The 22,086-nt window shown below is 36.5% G+C and overlaps 2 protein-coding genes, 1 long non-coding RNA gene and 1 pseudogene across 3 annotated transcripts; 2 read left to right on the top strand and 2 right to left on the bottom strand.

Annotated features, from left to right (window-relative positions):
- Positions 1-2,258: 2,258 nt before the first annotated feature.
- LOC137738446 (uncharacterized) lies at positions 2,259-3,863 on the top strand. Its single transcript, XR_011068911.1, has 2 exons — positions 2,259-2,338; positions 3,502-3,863. It is a non-coding gene; the product is annotated as an uncharacterized lncRNA (long non-coding RNA).
- A 436-nt stretch (positions 3,864-4,299) lies between these two features.
- Positions 4,300-6,327, bottom strand: LOC137738444 (MDIS1-interacting receptor like kinase 2-like). The gene is made up of 2 exons (XM_068478079.1): positions 5,239-6,327; positions 4,300-4,875 (listed from the first exon to the last, which is right to left on the bottom strand). Exons 1-2 carry the CDS (start codon positions 5,978-5,980, stop codon positions 4,478-4,480), a joined length of 1,140 nt encoding a protein of 379 aa, XP_068334180.1. The 5' UTR covers positions 5,981-6,327; the 3' UTR covers positions 4,300-4,477.
- A 9,698-nt stretch (positions 6,328-16,025) lies between these two features.
- LOC137738445 (heat shock factor-binding protein-like) lies at positions 16,026-18,166 on the top strand (annotated as a pseudogene).
- Positions 18,167-19,878: 1,712 nt separating this feature from the next.
- Positions 19,879-20,456, bottom strand: LOC137736719 (rapid alkalinization factor-like). Its single transcript, XM_068475957.1, has one exon. The coding sequence runs from the start codon at positions 20,398-20,400 to the stop codon at positions 20,020-20,022; it is 381 nt and encodes a 126-aa protein (XP_068332058.1). The 5' UTR covers positions 20,401-20,456; the 3' UTR covers positions 19,879-20,019.
- Positions 20,457-22,086: the final 1,630 nt, after the last annotated feature.

Here is a 22,086-nt window from a genome sequence, read left to right as displayed (position 1 = left end):
CCAATGCAATAAGCAACATTAGGGTTGCACTAAATGTATGAGCCTAGGGCCATCTCCAATGGTGAAGGCTCCATCTCCAACCGAGCTAGCCAAAGGGCTATAGGCCAAAACATAGCCTGTTTTGACACAAAACTCATCACATAGCCAGCCAGCCTTGCAAGTTGGCCCCAGCTATGCTACTAGCTGACGTCATGTAGCCTATTTATTATTTTTTAAAGACAAAATTTAGAAGGAAAAAAAAATTAAAGATTCTAATTTTTTCCTATAAATACCTAAGTCATTTCTACACATTTTCTCACATCATTTTCACATTTCCATACTATATTACCTCATTTTAATGTCTAAGTTTGTTAACATACAAGTAAAATTAAAATATTTAATAACATGGAACTTAAAATAACATTTAGCGACAAGTGACCCTCAAAATATGTCCAAAAAACTTATTTCAATATGATAGTTTAATTCAATTAACCGATAAAATTAAAGAACAAACTTAAATAATAAATTATTGAGGGGCCTAAAAAATAGTCCATTCGGTTGGAGATTGTGTATATAATATAGATATGGTCTAGCATTATTCATTGAAAAATAATTTCTTGCAGAGCTATAATCTAGACGGGGAGGCTAAACGTAGCCCCTTCAGTTGAGGTGGCCTAAAGGTCCAAAAACTAAAAAATGGTCTGATTTGCCCAAAAACTTATCTCTAACCAATGATTAGACTATAATTGTATGAAGCCCACTAAACTATTATTTGGCTCAAAAGGCGTTAAGCTGACCAAATGTAACCCTTTGCTTAGCCTTTTTTTTGGAGCTCAGCTCTTCAGTTGCAATACTTGATTCAAATTCAACGATTATATTTGAAAACATTTAATGGTAGTTTAACTAAATTAACCAATAAATTTAAAGTATAAACTTAAAACTAATAAATTATTGAGGGGTTATGTTTAGTCACTTCGGTTGAAGATGATATATGAGTATAGTCTGACATTGCGCATTTAAAGATAATTTTTTGGGGAGAGTATAATTCTAAACGGGGTTACATTTAGCTCTTTTGGTTAGATATGGGCTAAGTTGTGAAAGCCAAAAGGGTTTGGCCAAGGCCTTGTACTTGGAGCCTGAGCAAAACAGGAGAATTGTGATTGTGGTTAAGGAGAGGGGGATTGCAATCCCGATGGATAGAGACCGGGGAGCTCTTTTGGCTTTGGAGTTTTTGGTGTCTTGTTTGGTGGTGATGGTGGGGGGATGGATTCGACATTGTTGAATCGGTGGTGGAGGAGGGGATTGGAAGCCATGGATGGCAAGAAAATTGTGGGGGAGAAGGGGATGGGATGTTACCAAAAAGACACAAGGTTTAAATGATGATAATATCGGGACCAAAAGTAATGAACGTTAACGGAGCAAATTTTGGGTTTTTTTTCTTAGAACGTGGCTTGGTATGCGAAATTGCTTTCTTTTCTTTTTGGCAAATTAACCATTAAAAAAAAAAATGGAAGAGACTTATATAGTTCAAGTGCTCAATAAAATTTATTCTGGTGACGTAGAGTTTGTGTTCAATTTCTGCTCCCTAAGTATTGTTTTGACAATAATGATTTATATGGCACGGATATACCTTTACATTGGTGTTACGTACTAAAAATAGAAAGACATGTGTTGGTTTTCCTTTATGTGTCCTTGTATAATTTGCACAAGATACGCGGCAGTAGCACATCGTGCCATATAAATTACTCTTCAGGTGACAAACTCTATAAAAGAAGAAAATGTTATTTAGCAGTCATAAGGGCTTTTGACAACATTTGGTAAAAGAATTAAAAAAGCGCCTCTAGTTCGTAGAAATGTTTTTTAGAAAAAAAAAAAGTACTTGACATGTGCTTCCCTTGTTCGTGAAGCACCTCAAAGTACATCCATTTGTATAAGAAAAAAATAACTTAATAAAAGGACAAGAGAGTAAAATTCGTCTGTTAAGTAAAAAAAGAAGGTAATTTTATTCCAATAAGTAATAGCCACTTATTATTACAATCTAACGGTCTTCATTTTCACTTGTAAGTAAGATTTCCTAAGTTTGGTTATTGCTGAAAGGTAAATTTGAACCACGTTATTGCTAATCTATTATGAGGCTAAGCTCACTTCATCCTTCTATTGTTGATAATCTCGTTTGTTATAAGGAAAAAAAAAAAAAAATACCAAGAAGCAATAGGGACAAATTGGTAATTGGCAGCTTTTATACCAATTCCCCTCCTTCCAACCAAGTACTACGTGTACGCCTTTCTCCGCTCTCTGTACTCACTACACTGCACAACCGAGGGTCTCCAAAACATTCCCCACAGAGACTTCGAACATGGTAATTTCCCTTTTACTCGTCAACGCATTCTGTAATTTTCACTTATTTGATCTCATGTACACTTATTTCATTAGGGTTTCGAAAATTTCACTCACTTTCATCGGTAAATGCGTTGCTAATGGACTCCGATCTGCTATTTTATGCCGTATATTTCTATTTTACTAATCTCGTACTGTTTTGAATTCTGTCGATTTTTCGAGTCATTTTCGTTTTGTATTTAGCGTTCTGTTTGGTTGCTGAGAAAATTGGTGTGTGTGTGAAAACATTTGCATTGTTTCTGCAATTTTAGTTTGGAAATTCAATTCGTATGGCAAGTAGTTCTGATGTGATGGTTGTTGTGATGGAATTTGAGTACTTGCTTTTCGCTCGCCAAATCCCTACTTGTTTTCGTTAGCATGTTTATAGTTGTTGTGATGGAATTTGAGTACTTACAGCTCTAACTAAAGTTCATCAGACTCAAATAAATTTGGAATTCCTTGATGGTGTGATATTTACGGTGTTGCAGTAAATTTGGTAGCTTGGTGGGTACTCATTGAATTGTAACTAGTGGAGCACTTATTAAGTGGGGGTACAAGTAATGAGAGATCCAGACCTGTAAGAAATGGTATAATCATACCCAATTTCAATAACCACAGAAGTAGTAATTCTCTCCCCCTACCCTAAAAAGTGCTGTATCCCCTTTATACTCTGCACCAATGCCTATATCTATATGACCGATGAGGCAACCGTTAATTATCTGAAACACAGTTCATACATGTACGTCTTATAATTTGGGTGAAATATAGACCGTCACGTGGCCATATTCTAAGTACATTGGAAAATTGTTGGTCGATCATTGATTTATGTGCGAGCTTTGCAAACATTGTTAATTAACTAAAATTCTAAAATTAACGAACATAAAACAAATTCGCATAAATACCAAATACGAAAAACTAAATATTGAAATCCGGGATGAGATTTCACAAAGGTGGCCAACCATGGGGTTAGGGTTTTGCCCAACACATGGAGGCTTCCCATTGGCCAAGGTTGTATCATCCATAGGATGGATGAGGAAAGAATTATCCCGAGATACTTATTTAGGAGATAACATCTTGGGATTGTGAAATGAGCGCTTTGGTGATTAATTCTATCTTTCTGATGAGCTGTTTTGGGATTTCCTTGAGACTTGCAACACGGGATCTTGTTTGGGTTCGCGTGAAGTGGGTGAAGGGATAGAGCAGCCATGAACCATGTAATGAAGCTGCTAAAGCTGGGAAGAGAGCCATCAAATTTCACCCGAGTTACTTCATGCTGGGGTTCACCTTTCCCATGCCGAATCTTTTCTAGGAGGTGATCTGCTCCATGAAATGTGCTCTTGCTTAATGTTTTGCACATGAACATGGAAAAGCATGTATATGTACTACTAGTCTACCAATTAATTTTGGTATTGACTTAGGAGCGTGTTTGTGATTGTTCACTGTTATGCGATTTGGCTATTTTCACCTTTTCTGCTGTGCATTAGAGAAATCGTGCAAACACGAATCTTTACCTCCGGCCTTGATTTTGCATTTGAAGGAATCTGAATGTGAAACCATAGGCTGCCATACTTGTGGGAAACGCCTTGCTTACTATTTTTCTTTTGTTAAGAGAAACATGATTTTGAGGGAAATTGAGGCCCCTTAATTCCCTGATGTGATATCTCAGAGAAAATGATAAAACTCACATCCGTCTTCTTCTACATTTGCAAAACTGAAACAGGGTTTATTAATGTAATGATTGGTATTTCTTTTTGTTTCCTTCATCATACTTCTCCAGATTTTTACTTGCTTCAACTTTACATATCGCCGTGTCTTCGAAATTCCAGCGCACAACTCAATCAGTCTAACTCGAATCATCCGATACTGAGATTTATTCATCATCTGATGACAACAGGTTCAATTAGATTGGCAATGCAATTTGGGTACTCTTTGTCAGAACATGCATAGAGTATCTAAAATTTTAAATCATGCAAACAAGTACGTAAAAGTACATAGAGCCATAGCAAATAAGTGCATGAAATAAATTACAATAGCAGAAACATCTACAAAGAACCTTTCTTCTAAAAGGAAGACTCGATGTAGGGAAAACTTATTTATAGGAAATACCCACTTTCTCTGATTCTCATGCAGTTAAAGGATCTAGAGTAAGCAATTCGCCGCAGGTTATCATACGTAATGGCTTTGACAAATGCAGCTTCTGAGTTGAGAGGAGTTGAGAAACTTGTTTCATTGTTGGACGAGATTGCGGACTGGGATGCAAGCATGAAAACGCAATCTTCACAAGAGAGAGAACTTCCCTTGCTTCTTGATGCGTTGGAGGCGAAATGCGTTGGTCCATAACATCCACAATTGGCATTTGATGGGCTGGTAATGCAGATGATGATGACGAGAACGAATAAGGCATTGTTGAGAATGATGAGCAAAAATCTCCAGGATGCCTTCCCATAATTATTTCAAATGAGACCACTCCAAAGCTATAAACATCGCATTTCTCAGTTACTTCCATTGTATATGCAAGCTCTGTTCAAAATAAGCTCATAGCAGTGGGATAATTGGTATGGGTATGTAATAAACTATATAAGACTTCAATGTCTAGAACATTTTGTCATCATGAAGAAAAATGGAGGAGAAATTTATTTTGATCACTAATTTAATCTTAATATAAAGCAAGCAGATTCTAGATCACCAGTAACAACAAGATTATCTTGTACATAATCACAAAGTTCTATTCCAAATCAAAATGTAACTCCTGCCTATGGACGAAAATGAATAGTATTCAGAACAAAGTTATCCCAGAATAAATTAAGAAATTTATGCAAGATGTCAAAATCATTGGTCTAAAAGAAAAAACAAAATAATATATAGAACAAAGAACAATTTTACCTGGTGCAATATATCCATATGTGCCTGCAACGACAGTCCAATTAGTTGAGTCTCGATTCAAAAACTTAGTAGTGCCAAAGTCTGAAACAACGGTCTCATATTCAAAATCCAACAAAATGTTCTTGCTTGATATATCCCGGTGAACAATTGGTTGCACAACGCCGTGGTGCATATATGCCAAGGCATGAGCTACACCGTTAACAATATTCACCCTTTTTCTCCATCCCACTTCTTTAGCTTCTTCATCTTTGCTCAAAATTTTAGCCAAGCTACCTCTTTCAAGAAACTCGCACACCAAGAACGAGTGCCGGTGGTGCAAACAAAAACCATAAAGCTTCACAATGTTCCGGTGTCTTATCTCTGTCAGTGCTCTTATTTCATTCAAGAATCCCTCCTCCAAGTTCTTCTCGCCATCCCACAATTGATGGAGTTTCTTCACAGCCACTGTGACGGTAGGTGACAACTTTGCTTTGTAGACGCTTCCTTGTCCTCCGCTTCCGATGCAATATATGGAATCAAAGTCTTCTGTCACCCTTGTGATTTCCTCGTACATTGATTTTCCATCAAAATTCAAAACTGAAAACGATACTTCTTTATGCATGCTTTTTTCTCCTTTATCCTGATGCTTCTTCTTTCTTTTCACCACGAAGACAATTATTGTACAGATAGCAGCAAGAACGTAAAGTGCTGCTAAAAAGGTGAATGTGATTACAAATAGCAATTGAAGCGTGCTGTCAACCATTGAGTGATTCTGATCCAAACCGAGCTCAATAAGAGATTTTTGTAGAGATAGAGAAGGGTAAGGTTGAGGTATTCAAGATTGGGGAAGGACAAGAATGAAATTCCATGCAGCGTACCTTGTGTACTGGAATTGGTAAGGTTTATCGCAATGACACTTCCAGCAGGATTGCATGAAAAGATAAAGATCTCATGGCCTCTCTGTTCAATTTTGTGTACATATTATAGTCTACTTCTAGGGCTTATTATAATCCTTTCACTAGCTATTCAAATTAATTCGACCTGCACAAAGAAAAAGGGGTGGGAGAGAAGAACAAAAATACAGGACTTGCAGAACGTTGTGTTTTCCACAAGAAATTGACATCTCCATGGTTCAGACCATGGAAAAGTCTTTGCAATTAATATTTTGTTTCATGACTTTGGAGTCCTCCATAAATTAACTTGCTCCAAGTCGAAGTCTTTGTCTCTTATATACATACGTTACATGCAATTTGGCAATCTGTCTTCAAATTTTTTCTTCAAAGATGCCTGCAGGTCTGCTACCTGAATGATGTTCAATTGACACTTTTTTATTTTTTATTTTTTTTAAGTATTCTCCTGTATTTCATGACTATGATCAAAGATTATCTTTAAAGTCAAAGTATTTCTTTCATATGTCCATAGAAAATGGCACTGTAAGTGCCAACTATGATGAAATTACTAAATTATTCTTCTCCATCACATATTTGGTGGAATGGACATAATACGACTAATGTATTTGAGTGGCCTTAAAAATGAGCGTGTGTGTACGGTTAATTGATTGAAGAATTGCACATGATTGATTGCAAATCATTCAATTCTGAAATGGACTTGTTTCGTAGTATGCAATGCGTGTTGCATAAGTAATAATTCAATTCTGAAATGGATTGAGGGGAAACGACTTTGTAATCATTCTAATATACATGAATTTCAATTAATTATTGATGGAATAGCCAAATACCAAAATATTTAAAACATTGCTGAATAAACCCCCTTTATAATCTGCATCAATGCCTATATCTATATGACTGATGAGGCAACCGTTAATTATCTGAAACACAATTCATGCATGTATGTCTTATAATTTGGGTGAAATATAGACGGTCACGTGGCCATATTCCAAGTACACTGAAAAATTGTTGGTCGATTAGTAGTTTTAAGTATTTGATTTATGTGCGAGCTTTGCAAACATTTTTAATTAACTAAAATTCAAAAATTAACGAACATAAAGCAAATTCGCAAAAATACCAAATACGAAAAACTAAATATTGAAATTTGGGATGAGATTTCATAGAGGTGGCCGCCCATAGGGTTAGGGTTTTGCCCAACACATGGAGGCTTCCCATTGGCCAAGGTTGTATCATCCGTAGGATGGATGAGGAAAGAATTATCCCGAGATACTTATTTAGTAGATAACATCTTGGGATTGTGAAATGGGCGCTTTGGTGATTAATTTTATCTTTCTGATGAGCTGTTTTGGGATTTCCTTGAGACTTACAACACGGGATCTTGTTTGGGTTCGCGTGAAGCGGGTGAAGGGATGGAGTAGCCATGAACCATGTAGTGAAGCTGCTAAAGCTGGGAAGAGAGCCATCAAATTTCACCGTATTACTTCGTGCTGGGGTTCACCTTTCTCATACCAAATCTTTTCCAAGAGGTGATATGCTCCATGAAATGTGCTCCTGCTTAATGTTCTTTGAACACGTTGTGCATGATGTTGGCGTTTTCAAACTTGCGCAGATTATTCGACTTGGGGCTAACCGTGCGACAGTGCGTGATGCTTCAGCAAGCCAAAAAAGGCTGCAGTGCTTGCGTAATTTGAATCCCTTATCCATGCCTATATGCCTATTGTATCTTCATTTTTAAAAATTCGTGGTATGCTCACAAATTCTAACAAGGCTTATTTTTTTGGTATGCTCCATGGAACTCGAACTTAATCGCACTTTCTTCTTTGAATCAAAAATATCACCGCTTTACACGATGTAACTCAATTTTCGTTTCACTTTGGTCGGATTTGTCTATTCTGTCGAAATACGGTGACATGGAAGGGTAATTTAGTAATTTCATCCTACACGGTTTATTTTTGTTGCCACGTCACCACAGAGAATGGCACTCTAAGTGCCACCTAGGATGAAATTACTACATTATCCTTCCATGTTAGCATATTTGACGGAATGGATGGAATATGACCAAAGTGAAGGCGAAAATTGAGATTAAGTTGTTTGGTACCAAAACTAAGCCTTTTAACACTAATATGCCCTCCTGTGTTTTGGAGTCTTTCTTTTTGTGTTGTGCTGGTTTTTCCCATGACTTCATTTAATGTCCTTTTCATTTGTTTCTCACTGCACATGGTTTAAGTGGCCTTAAAAATGAGCGTGTTTGTTGGGTTAATTGATTGAAGAATTGGACATGCAAGATTGAAAGATTATTCAATTCCGAAATGGACTTTTATGATGGTTCGGGGAAGACTTCGGAATTTTTCATAGGTACGCCTGATCAAGTCAGTCTTTGTGTATTTTCTGTGCTTGTTGAACTTAAATGAAATTTGATGAAATGAACTTATGATTGAAGTGAGTTTTTACGAGTAAGATGGAACGAGTTCTTAATCGATTGTTATTGTATTATGAAATGAAGTTGATGAAATGAACTTATGATGGAAGTGAGTTTTTATGAATAAGATGGAACGGGGTTTTAATCGATTGTTATGGTATTATGAAGAGATTTGTTTGGTACACATGATTGAATTAGAATGGATAACCTACAACATTAAAGGTATGTTGAAGGGAAAAGTTATAAAATTACGGCCACCTAGAGGGCATAAGATGAATTACTTATGAAGAAAACTTACTCATTCTAATTCTTTAATCCCCTCCAAATGAAAAGCCATTCACTTCCACCTTTAATATGCCTTGAAATTTGAAAGTTCTTTATTCTAATCCAATTAGGTCATCTCCAACCGAAGGCTGGCCATAGGGCTCGTTTTAGCCATCTGGCCCTCCAAGAAATTAATATTTTAATGAACAGTACAAAGCCATATTTCATACCATCTCCAACCGAGGGCCAAATGGCCATAGGCCTCGTTTTAGCCCTATTTCAAAAAACTGTCTCTAACCGAGGGCCAAAGGGTCAAACATAATTTATTATTTAAAAACTACAACTTAAATTCAAATTCAATGGCTAAGTGACGTCAGCATGATGTTAGTTAGCCGTTGGTAGCCGTTGGATTTGAATTTTTTTGGGCTATAAATAGGGTGGATATTGGGTTATAATTCACATACATTTGAATTCAATCTATTTCAATTCAATTTCTTTCAATTCAAGTTTGCAATGAATTCCAACTTTGAATCCTCTTCGGATTCCAACTGGGGGTCCTCATCTAATTCCAAATTGGAAGAAAAATGGGTGCAAATGAGACAAGAAGATGAGTAGTCTGATGAAGAAGATGAAGCATGATGCAACATATAAAATAGAGCAGCAGCCATGGCTGCGGCCATGGTGTGTCAGCCAACTGCGGAACAACCTCAATGGGGTGGCTCTGTTGCTGGTCGCTCTTACAAACCACGAAACAGAGCGATGACGCATGCCAATCTGATGAACAATTACTTCAACCCCAACTCGGTGTACATGTTACTTAATGTTATTTAATGTTGTTTAATATTGTTTAATGCTGCTTCATGTTACTTAATGTTATGTAATGTTTAATGGTTTAGGAAGGTATAGGAAAAAAAAAAGAGTTTATAAAAAATTTTAAACAAATTTTGTAAAAATAAAAGAAATAAAAAATTCAAAAATAACGGCTAGCTTACTGTTGCATTTGAATTCCAGCCCGGCCCGAGGCCGGCTTGCTGGCTCATTTGGGTCGCCCGGTTGGTCCTTTGGCCCTTTTTTGTCCAGTGGGGCCCACGAGACCTTTGGCCTGACCCTCGGTTGAAGACGTTTTTAGGGCTATTTTCTGTCCTCTGACCCTTAGGATCCTTCGGTTGGAGATGACCTTATGAGTATCAAACGAGCCCAAAGATCAGGGATGAAGCCATTATTTGGAAATGGAGCTAGCTAGATTCTAAGCTTATTTTTGTTTTCTTCCGTCTATGAAAAATCTTGCTAAAATTTTGGCCAAATGAACTCTAACACATTGTATCATGTAATCTGAGTTTCTTAACTATTTCGGATTTTGATGGAAAAAAAAAAAAAAAAGGAACAAGATAACCATTTCGAATTTTGCCTTACTTTTTTTTGGCTTGGGACATGAGGACAATAACCAAGGGAAAGGTGAGATGAAAGTGAAAAACAATTTAAAATATTCTTAGATCTTAGTTTTCATCTTGTACGTCTTTCCTCGTACATTTTCTTCTACATCTCCCACAATTGTTACTCCACTCTTATATATATCCCACATTACTGTCATGTATTTCCTTCTCAAACACAAAAATGAAAATTAAAAATGGAAAACGAAATGGTTATCAATTGAACCTGTAATATTAAGGAGAACACAATTGTGTACCACATTTGGCACATCTTCCATTTGTTAGTCTCTTAAAAGACTAACTTACATATATACATACAAATGGTAGTTACAGCAAAAGTGATAAGCATGCCTTGGTTGAACCCTTTTACCAGTTTATGAAAAGCATTCAGTCAAAGTATTTGAACCAATGCAAAAAGAAAGGGCATTCCTAAACTGACCTCAAAGTCACTGGTAATATTTTCGGATAAGAATGTGATATTCACACACCTCATTTTACTTTTCACACACTCTTCTAATATTTGACTGTCGGATCGAATGAATTAAAGAAAATTAACGGATAGAAATTAGCAAGGATGTGTAAGTGTGGTGTGTAGATAACACTCCTTTCGGATAATATTCTCCATAGGCACGCATCAACATAACTTTTTCGGATCGCCTTTCTTTGAGAAGCATTTCTGTGCCCCAACACGAATTATAATTACTAGAGATATTATTACAGGTGAATTGAATCGGACAAGGAACACTGGATGTCCCTAAGCAAATTCATCCTTTCAAATTACGACGTACAATGGACAAGGGCATGAATGTATATTTCATAGCAAACAATTGCATGAAATAAATCACAATAAGGGAACCGTCTACAAACTTTCTTCTAAAAGGAAGACTCGACAGAGGGAAAATTATTTATAGGAAATACCCACTTTCTCTAATTCTCAGCCAGTCAAAGGATCGTGAACAAGCAATCACCGCAGGTATCATATGCAATGGCTTAACTTCTGAGTTGAGAGGAGTTGAGAAACTTGTTTCATTGTTGGACGAGATTGCGAACTGGGATGCAAGCAGGAAAACACAATCCTCACAAGAGAGAGAACCTCCCCTGCTTCTTGATGCGTTGGAGGCGATATACGTTGGTCCATAACATCCATGATCGGCATTTGATGGGCTGGTAATGTAGATGACGATGACGACGAAGACAAAGAAGACACTGACAAGAATGACGAGAACATATCTTGGGGATGCCTCCCCATGACTATGCAACCACTCCAAAGCTATAAATATTCTGCTCAGAATATGCTCCCCATGACTTGATGAAGAGAAGCGTGGTGTGAAAGTTAGAAGTTTATCAGTTTAGCATGAAGGAGAGAAAGAGAGTTTGCATGGATGCATGGTTCTAGGTTGGATAATATGAGTTTCCTGGGGTGGTAACAAGGCTCCTAATGGCTAGGATATTTAGATGAAAAGTTATAGAAAACACTAAGCTTGTAGGGGTGATGATTCTTGAGGTTTCAAGGATGTTTGCACTTAGGGAGCGATTTCCCTAGCTTGGTGCATCACCGTCTAACATTGTTTCTCTCTCTGGCCTGTATTGTGTTCTTGGATCCCCTCCTATAACCCTTCGATCTCTCTTTTGTAGGTGAATCACTCATTTCTAGGGTTCCTAAGGAATCTCTAATTGTGGTTGTCTTTCTTCCCATTTTCCTCTTGTTCTTTTGCCATTTCTGTTTTGGTGTAAAGTAGCTAGGTGTCGTTACCCTCATGAACCCTGCACGCGCCTTCTTCTCGAGACGTTGCTTTCTGGGTCAGCCTTCCACAAGTGTTACTTCTAGTAATGTGTCTCCTGTCTTTGAGGCGTTGATCTTATGCGCGAGTTAGGAAGGGAAACTCAGCCTCCTTCCTCATTAAATGCTTGCTCTGTTGGCCTTTTACGTGATCTTAGGGCTTAGAGTTTGGTTCCTTTCTAACTAAATTGGTTGGCTTGCTAGGGAATGAGGTAAACTAAGTCTATTCTATTTCAAGCTTGCCCATGTGGACTTCAAAGGTTATGGGCTTGGATCTTTGGGCTCCTAAGCAATTAAAAGTTTTCCATAATCTTGACTTTATACAGACCCGATAAACTTCAGTAATTATCCACGCCACAATTCACTTGATAAGCCCTGGGCATGTGACTTGGGCTTATTTTAGCATGAATACTAGTTACCATGATAAGGCTTGGTGTGACGAATATGCATGGGCATGGCATGCTTTATATAGATGTACGATTTAATTACCGTAGTGTGGCATGATTGTGTGAATATATTCATTTCTCTATTTCGCACATTTGCATGTATTTAGGCTTGACTTGAAGCTTGTATAACAATTGGGCATCAATACTTGATTGGGTTTGCATATGACATTTTTTGGGCCTCAACATTAGCCCTCTTGATTATTTGGGCTATGAGAAACCTTGAATAGGCTGAATAATCAAACTCAAGTTCAAGACATTTTTAAATGTGGCCTTGCTAATGGGACTTTTCCCATTCCCGCATTGCAGCAACTAGCATCGTGATGATGTATGCCCTTGTTTCCCATGAACGTCTCATCACCAGAAGGAAATGCTGGGTATTCCCTCATTCCTTCATGACAACTGCCTTAAACCTCTTTCCTCCCTAAGAGCAGCTCCATCCCAACCTCATAGGCTGGCACCCAGCCCAAAATATGGATCGACCTCCCCTATTTTTGCTCCACCCCAGCCCAAGCCAAGCCATAGGCCGGCCTAGAATCGATAAACCCATGGGATAGCCCATCTAATGTCATGTTGACGTTGGGGTGTACTATTGATGACATTTTGGTGAAGTAGCTTATCTATATATATTTCGTCTAATCCAGCACCATAGTATGTACCAATAGTTATACTATTGATGACATTTTGGTGAAGTAGCTTATCTATATATATTTTTAGCAGGATGATACAGATGACCAGAAACAAAGCACTGCTGACATGACAGCTTTTGTGAGTTCCGGTTCTAGTCTTTTTGCTTTATATGTTAAATTAATTTGTACTACTTCTATATGGCCATATGGATGAATGGTGGGCATGTTGAAGATGATGGTTATGCGGCATTTAAGTATTAGGTATCCTAATCTTTTAATGATTGATATTCACTTTAACACACTTCCTACTTAAAAAGAAATTCTTTAGCATTTTCTGCAGTACATATCATTAATGTTAAAACTCAGGTAATTACTAAAGATAATAGACCAATATCCAATCTTTTTGCATAAATATTAAGTTCACTAAATTTGGTGTTACAAGGTCAAAGAAACAGCATCCTATTCCTCTGCCAATACATCAAGTTTCTCAATACATCAACTTCAGGTGATGGGGATCAACTACCGAAGGCTATGGACGCTCTATTAGAAATTTAGGGGGCAATTAGGTAATCACTGCAACTATAATATTATAATACGCGCATATAAGAAATTCTTTTTCTTTGCAGTTTCCGTTGCATATGTAAACTTTGTGTTCTAAAAACTGAAAACAATATAGTACATTGCAATAATATGAATGGTTAGGGTAACGATAAAAGGTCAAACCAACACCAGCATATCCAATGAACAAAACGCAGAGATATACAATGTTGACTATAGCAGCAAGCATGCAAAGCTTACAACTTTGAAGAGAAAAAAAAAATTGCAGGGCCTCAAAGTAAATTCCAGATAAACCCATAACTCTAAGTAGATTCCAAGTTCGAGATTTCTATACCTTGAACCGAAGGTGGCATGGCGCCTGCTACTCCAAAACTTGATCCTTGATAAATTGAACTTCCTTCTTCGATCTAACAATTGAAAAAAAATAGGTATATTAAGCATCTTGTCATCTCAATGAAACACCCCTATACACTATACACCACGTTCATATTAGAAACAGAAACCCAATTTCACACAAATCAATTAGTAAAACCTTCAATAACAATATACGATAATAATTCCCAATTTTTACAAATTTTGTAACATTTTCCCCCAATTTTCCCAATAACTGCCTAATTCTAAAGAAACCCAATAAACCCAGCTGCAACAGATCTTCGAAACCACCAATAAAAACACAGAATTGACCAATTATACAAACAATCAAACATTTATGCAATTCAACACAAACAGATAATACAGAAAACAAGAGAGAGAAAGAAGAGAGAGAGAGTTACAGAAAATTAAATCCAAAATTGGAGTCACAAATATGCAAGGTGAAAAGGGTATCTTCGAATTGGATTGAGGAATTATAGTCTCAAAGACCCAGAAACTCGAAAAAAAGGATTACCTGTTCATCTTTTTCAGGTCGTTTGTCATTGGTGAGATGCAAGGCCTGCTCGTGGTCTGCGTGGCGCAGCTCAGACCTCCATCACGGTACAGAAAATGAATTCATGAAAAAAAAATAAAACCTGACTTTTGTGGTTTTCAAATTATAATGGGCTGTTTTAAAAAAAAAAATTAGTCCAGTTTTACAAAATGGGCCTACCAAATAGGTTTTTTTTACCTTAAAATTTAAAAATTGTTTTTGAGTTAAAAACTTTGGACTCAAATCCATTTTATATAGTTCAAGTGCTCAATAAAATTTATTGAGCACTTGAACTATATAAGAATGACTTATATGACACAGATACACCTTCACGGTAATTTTATTGAGCACTTGAACTATATAAGAATGACTTATATGACACGGATACACCTTCACGGTGGTGTTACATACTAAAAATAAAAAAAATGTGTTGATTTCTCTTCATGTATCCTTGTATAATTTGCACAAAATGTATGGTATTAGCACACCGTGCCATACAAATTACTCTCCACATGACGAACTCTATAAAAGAAAGTTGAAAATTTTATTTAGCAATCATAAGGGCTTTTAACTACATTTGGTAAAAGAATTTAAAAAGCACCTCTCGGTCTTAGAAATGTTTTTTTTTAGATAAAAGTACTTGACATGAGCTTCCCTAGTTCAAGAAGCACCGCAAAGTACCGTTTTAGGAAGCATTAATAAGATGTGCAAGTAAAATACATCATTTGTATAAGAAGAAAAAATAACCGAATAAAAGGACAAGAAAGTAAAATTCGTCCAGGTTAAGTGAAAAAGAAGGTAATTTCATTTCAATAAGCAATATTCACTTAATATTACGATTTAACGACAATCTTCTTTACTTATAAGTAAGATGTTTTAGGTTTGCTTCTCGTCAAAAGACGAATTTGAATCACATTATTGTTAACCTATTGTAAATTTAAGCTCACTCTTACTCTCTCTTCATCTTATAGATAATCTCATTTGTTAAAAAAAGAAAAAATCCCAAAAAGCAATAAGGACAAATTGATAAGACCATTTTCAATGGTTGGGCTAAAAGTCAAATTTTTTAGCCCGAAAAATTTAGCTTTTAGCCCAAAAACAATTTTTCTACTTCAACCATTCTACCTTAAAATTTTAGTTCGGAATTATTAAAAAATAAATTTAGGCTTTTTTTTTGTTAAATTAAATTAAAAAAATAATAAATATGTAGACTATCGTAAATTAATTTTATGAACATTTTAATATAAAAAAATTTAAATTCTGATAAATATTGGGTAGAGTCCACCCCCGATTTCTGGGCTAAATGTCGGGGGGGGGGGGGGGGGGGAATTTGGCATTGATTTAGCATTTAGTATTTAGTTCAAAATTTCCTCTTGGGTTGGAGTGCGTTTGAGGGGAAATTTTGGAGGGTAATTTGGCTTTTAGCCCTCCATTGGAGTTGGTCTAATTGGGTAGCTTTTATACGCCTCTTCTTCCAACCAAATACTACGTATACGCCTTTCTCCGCTCTCTGTACTCACTACGCTGCACAACCGAGCGTCTCCAAAACCTTCCCCACAGAGTCTTCGAACATGGTAATTTCCCTTTTACTCGTCAACGCCTTTACACTGATTTCATTAGGGTTTCGAAAATTTCACTCACTTTCACCTGTAAATCCGTTGATAATGGATCCCGATCTGTTATTTTATGCCGTATATTTCAATTTTACTAATCTCGTGCTGTTTTGCTGCTTTGAAAGTTTGAATTCTGTCGATTTTGCGAGTCATTTTCGTTTTGTATTTAGCGTTCTGTTTGGTTACTGAGAAAATTGGTGTGTGTTTGAAAACATTTGCATTGTTTCTGAAATTTTAATTTGGAAATTCAATTCGTATGTCAAGTAGTTCTGATGTGATAGTTGTTGTGATGGAATTTGAGTACTTGCTTTTCGCTGTTCGCAAAATCCGTACTTACTGTATGCCAAGTTCCTTTCTTATGAACTTACTGTATATTTTGTCTAATCCAGCACCATAGTATGTACTAATAGTTATACTATTGATGACATTTTGGTGAAGTAGCTTATCTATTTATTTTTTGGCAGGATGATACAGATGACCCGAAACAAAGCACTGCTGACATGACAGCTTTTGTGAGTTCCGGTTCTAGTTTTTTCGCTTTATATGTTAAATTAATTTGTACTACTTCTATATGGCCATATGGATGAGTGGTGGGCATGTTGAAGATGATGGTTATGTGGCTTTTATGTATTAGGTATCCTAATCTTTCAATGATGACGGAAATTATTTAAAAGTTAAAACTGAACGACGAAGAGATTAGCAGTTGGTTAATTTGATGATTTGTTGTTTTTACCACTATTCACAAAACCATAATACAATATTAAGAGGCGGGCATTTTTTTTGGTTTCTCAATTATTGGTGTTTACCATGTATACTTGGTAGTTTTGATGCCCATATATTTACATAATATTGTCACTCCATTTGCGTATTAGTTTCATAGCTGAATTCTATACAGCAATCGAAATGCCACCAGATGGTGAGTTTTATACTCTTTTGTTTGGTTTTTTCAGGTCCAAAATCTTCTTCAACAGATGGTGAGTTTGTCATACATTTTGGGAGGTTTTGTAATTGAAATGAAGTCCAATGGACTGTGTAACTTATGTTTTTGAGTTTTGCAGCAATCCAGGTTCTAGACAATGTCCGACTCCATCATTACAAAGAATATCCTTATTGTATTGCTTGCTAATTTCAAATTGATCATTATATTATTGTACACTGGTTTTATGAATTATGTTATACTAGTTTTGTTATATGATATTAGAGAGCAAAATTATTAAGTTGGTAGCATTTGAATTTGGTCCATTTGGCTGTCCTAGATTTCTGTTCTGCTTGCTTGGCAGCGTATGAGAAAATTACGTGAGAATCTTGAGGAATGTTATAGATTATGATTAATCCAATCATCTTTTGTTTTTTTCTGTCAAATTCTTCAGTTGGTGGACTCTGTGATTGGTGATACCTGTAATATTTATACTTGATTAATAAGGTTATATATGTTCTTTTAATTGTTGTGGGAACCATGTTTGTTTGACCTATATCTTTCTTGATCACATTTGAATTATTCTTTGCACGGGACTTGTATTTTCTTTCGTACATTGACTGCGATGAGATATATGGAACCAGTATTATTGTTATTGTGATTATAAATACAAAAACTAAATAGATCACATTGGTTTGGATTAAATTGGTTTTTGGTTTCCTTGACCTTGATGCACTTGATGAGATGGGCAGCAGGATCGACGAGTTGGAGCAGAGCATCAATGACCTCAGAACCGAGATGGGGGTGGAAGGATTGCCATCTCCTTCAGCCTCGTTGAAGCAAAAAATAGAGCCCACGTCAGCTCATGATTCAGGCAAGGAGTAACTATGTCATGTTGTGTTGCTTTAATCGATAGGATGTGTTTACTGCCTGATTTTGAGCGTTCGTTTGGCTGTTCCATTTGGATCCAAATCATACTATATAGCTGATCTCTCGGAGCAGATCTATACTCCATGGATTTGTAAGCAAGGCCAAATTTGATTGTCATTTTCTGACAGCAATGTAGGAAGCCCTTTTGATTCTCATTTCCTCGCTTGTATTTTCATGATGTGTCTACTGGTGTGATGCCCTTTATCATTGAAAACGTTGGCAAGAGAGCCGCTGAGTCTAATTTTGAGGGTTTATCGATCAACTAGCTCGTAATCTGATGGTACATCTCTTCTCAAAGAAGCCAGACATTCGAACCTCATTTCCCCTGTAATAATATTATTGATAGAGCATCTTCTTCTGTATCACATAACTTCGTACTTGTCCAGATTTGGTACGTTACTGGGGCAGTATTCGGTGGTATTCCAAATGAATAATGTAATCTCATGTTTTTACTTTTCCACCCTAACGTAATATCATGTTGTGGTCCTGCCAGATTCCCAAATGTTGATTGTTTATGGAAGGCAAGTGCGACAAAGACATATGAGGTGTTGATTTGATTTGATTGTGTTGTATGTCACAAAAAGGCTTAAAAGAAACCCATAATTCAATTGCGTGCTCTCACATCCACCGATTTGGACCTTCCGCAAGTGCATGTGGACGGCAATTGACGCTGAGATTCCCATTCCTACATTATATTATCACTTTCCATCCATCCATCCATCCATCCACCATATTAAAATGCCAATAAGAATGCGCTGGATTTGTGGCCCTTGGCAAACCCCAGCACCATACGAATAACGCTTGGACAATAACAATTTTCGTTTTTATTACGTGACACAATTTTTCTTCAATAGTGCGTTGGATTGGACGGATAATGAATGATTAATATAAAAAATAAGAGTTTAACCCATTAACATTATAATTTGTCTAAAAAAAAAGTTGAAAATATGATATCTAACTGTTGTGAAAGTTAAATTTAACCGCTAAAACATCAATTAGTGCTACGTAGCATTGAAGCCATATCTTCCAAGTGTTTGTTCTAGTTTCAATATTTGGCATATAAAAGAGCTGTTATTGATACTCAACATTGATACGTAACAATTGTTTATAACTAATTATTTGTTTGTTTTTGTTCTCTTGATAACTAACTATATGAATAAATGAAGTCAAATCGTGTGGTATGAACAAATAAATTTATTTTTCGGTGAAGGTTGTATTACTTTCCACAAAGTATCGACCTTTAGATTAATATCCACCCAAATTTGTTAGTTTCTCATAATTTCAATCCCATAGGCTACCACCCCACTAAAGAAGAGAAAATCTACTACACCACGGCCTCACCAGTCGTACATAACTATATATAATCATATATGTAGGGAAGTGTTATTGGCATTTCAAAAATTTCATTCTATACTCCTCCTAAGTGTATACTCCTCCTAAGTGTATTTTTCTTTCCTAATATAAAAAGTTTGAAGTGTAGAATGAGATTTTTAGAATGCTAATAACAATCCTCAATGTATATATCTTTCGTATCCTGTAACACATAATTATACGACCGGCCACACCAAAAGAAATATCCCACAAAACAGCCACAGCCGAAATTAAAATTTTGCATCTAAATTTCATTTGCTTTAAAATCCAATCATGCTGTATGGTCTTGTTTGCACTATAGCAAGACAGTTGTACACCGCAGAGATACAGATCACACGCACACGCACCCAACAAATGTCACATCCCGCAAGTACCCTTTACAACCCATTTACACGTTTTCTGGAATCTGGATTTTTATCACAAATAATAATATTATTATTATTATTTCCTCTTATTTTCATCACAAATAATCATAAATAAAAAAAAAATACAAAAATGGAAGAGCAACAATATTACAACATTTATTAAAATCTTTTCAGGTATATAACACACAATCACTCACTAGACCGTAAATAATATAAGTTTTTTATAATTAAAAAGGAGGTGGAAATTAAATTTAAAAAAATAAAATTTGAAATTAGCGCCTGCAGCGAGTAATGGCGCTACAGCCGCGACGGTAGGGATTTGCCTGAGCCCCGGGTCGGCAGTTGTAGTAGGACGCGCCACGCCGCGAGCAGGGTACAGTGTTCCTCCTCAGCGCACCGTAGCTAATGTACCTCCTCCTCCAGGCTAAGATGCGCCGGTTGATCTCCGAGTCCATCAGCATCTCCGCATCCTCGTCCTCGTCAGCTATCAGTCCCCCAGCCGCCGATCTCATCGAACCCCAGCTCAACTCGCCCAGCTGGTGGCCGCCGCTGAAATCAACGGCCGAAGCAATCGCTACCAAATGGGCGGCCAGGATTGCACAGATTAAGATGCAGCCAAAGAGTGATGGAGTTCTTGTTCTTGAGCTTCCCATTTTTTTTTTGGGGTTTTTGTCTAAAATATGAACTTTTTTAGAGGAACTGGGTTTGTGGAGTGGTTTGGCCTTATAAGTGACCTTTGGAGAGGAAATGCCACTTGTTTTGGGATTATTTACAGTGATATGCCACCTTACCGTCTTTGCCTTCAAGTTTAAGAATGCCAATGACTTTATGGACATCCACTAATCACGCTTTATCTTTGGGAGCTGTCATGATTAAACAAAAATAATAACGTTACAACCTTAATTTCTTCGTGATATCAGGATATGTTGATTCACGTGTAAAGCTTAACGGTCATGTATGTTTTACGTCATCTAATTCGTGTTGTTCCCATATTTAGCCTGAAAATTCGTCACAGGTGAGAGAATGTGTGAGGATGTGAAGGTAAAAAAGTCTCACATTGGTAGAAAGAGAAACTTAACAAGAGTTTATAAGGAGTTTGACAACTACCAATATTGTCAATTAGTTTTATAGTGGAATATCAACTTCTTCAAACTGGCATTCATATTCTTCTTTTTTTGATAAACACATTTATATTATTTCTAACTAACAATAACATTGTAAATTCGTACTAAATGGAGTGTTAGGTCGGATAAAAAATACGTGCTTCGACGTCAACTAATAATATTGAACAAGTGTGTTAGGTTTACAAGACAACACACATGAGATGATATATTAAGAGTATTTCATATTAGACGTGGAAGTCTTTTGTGTTTAAAATCTCCAAGACATCTACAACCATTGTCACTTTACTTTGAGTTCAATGCTCATTCTAACAGTACATAAGAGTATGTTATATATGCGGCCGGCCAAATTGCTACACGTGCTCTAATGTCACTCACGAAATCACATATTAAGAGGCATGATGAGAGTATCTCATATTGAATAATCAAACCTGAGTATAAGTGCTTAAAGAATTAATTTATAGTTGAATATTCACATATCAAAATCATTTTACCCTTTTTCATTGTGAAAATTAAATTTGAAGTTAAAAGAGTGGAGGATGATTTAGGTAAAGTGCAAAGTAAATTCATTCCCCCTTGACATTGTAAAAGGAAATCACTTTCTCTCCCACTTTGAGTTAGTGCATCGGGTTGTTGGAGAATTTGTAAAATCCTTTTTTTTTTTTTTGTCGAATGTAATAGCTTTCAAATGCTTAGTTTGATTGCTGCAAATCCAAGGACTGAACCCAACAAGCTTGTAAACCAAACTTGTGGAAGCTACATTTATAGTCAGGAAGAGGTTGAAATGTCTTTGTGTGTCTTTCTGACCTTCAAAAAGAGTGAATAATCGTAACTTACCATCCGTTATTCTCTTAAGAAAAAAATAAATGCTTGTAAACCACTTCGAGTCTACAACTACGTGCAAAGCTTAACTGGCAAAATAAGGAAAAAAGTTCTAAGGTTTCGTTCATCAGACCACGTGTCTGTGTGCAACACACGAAAAAGGCTCCATGTAGTCCAATTTATTTGTCTATACTCGTTGTCCCACCTTTGTGGCCAAAATAGGTCCTAGTGTAAAAGTTCAAAATTTCTTTTAGAGGATTGAATGTGACTTTTGCCAAATTATGTTAGGTGGTGGACGTATCGACATTTTCCGAGCTATTCTGATGAGGCTTGTCGACCTATGCTACGGAATGATGTCGAGGTCCAGCGACATCTGTTGAGCTCTGTTGAGCATCA

This window comes from Pyrus communis, chromosome 6 (assembly GCF_963583255.1).
Source record: "Pyrus communis chromosome 6, drPyrComm1.1, whole genome shotgun sequence".
In the NCBI taxonomy this organism is placed as follows: Eukaryota; Viridiplantae; Streptophyta; class Magnoliopsida; order Rosales; family Rosaceae; genus Pyrus; species Pyrus communis.
The sequence above is the reverse complement of the archived record's forward strand: the minus strand, read 5'-3'. Positions and strand labels throughout refer to the sequence as shown.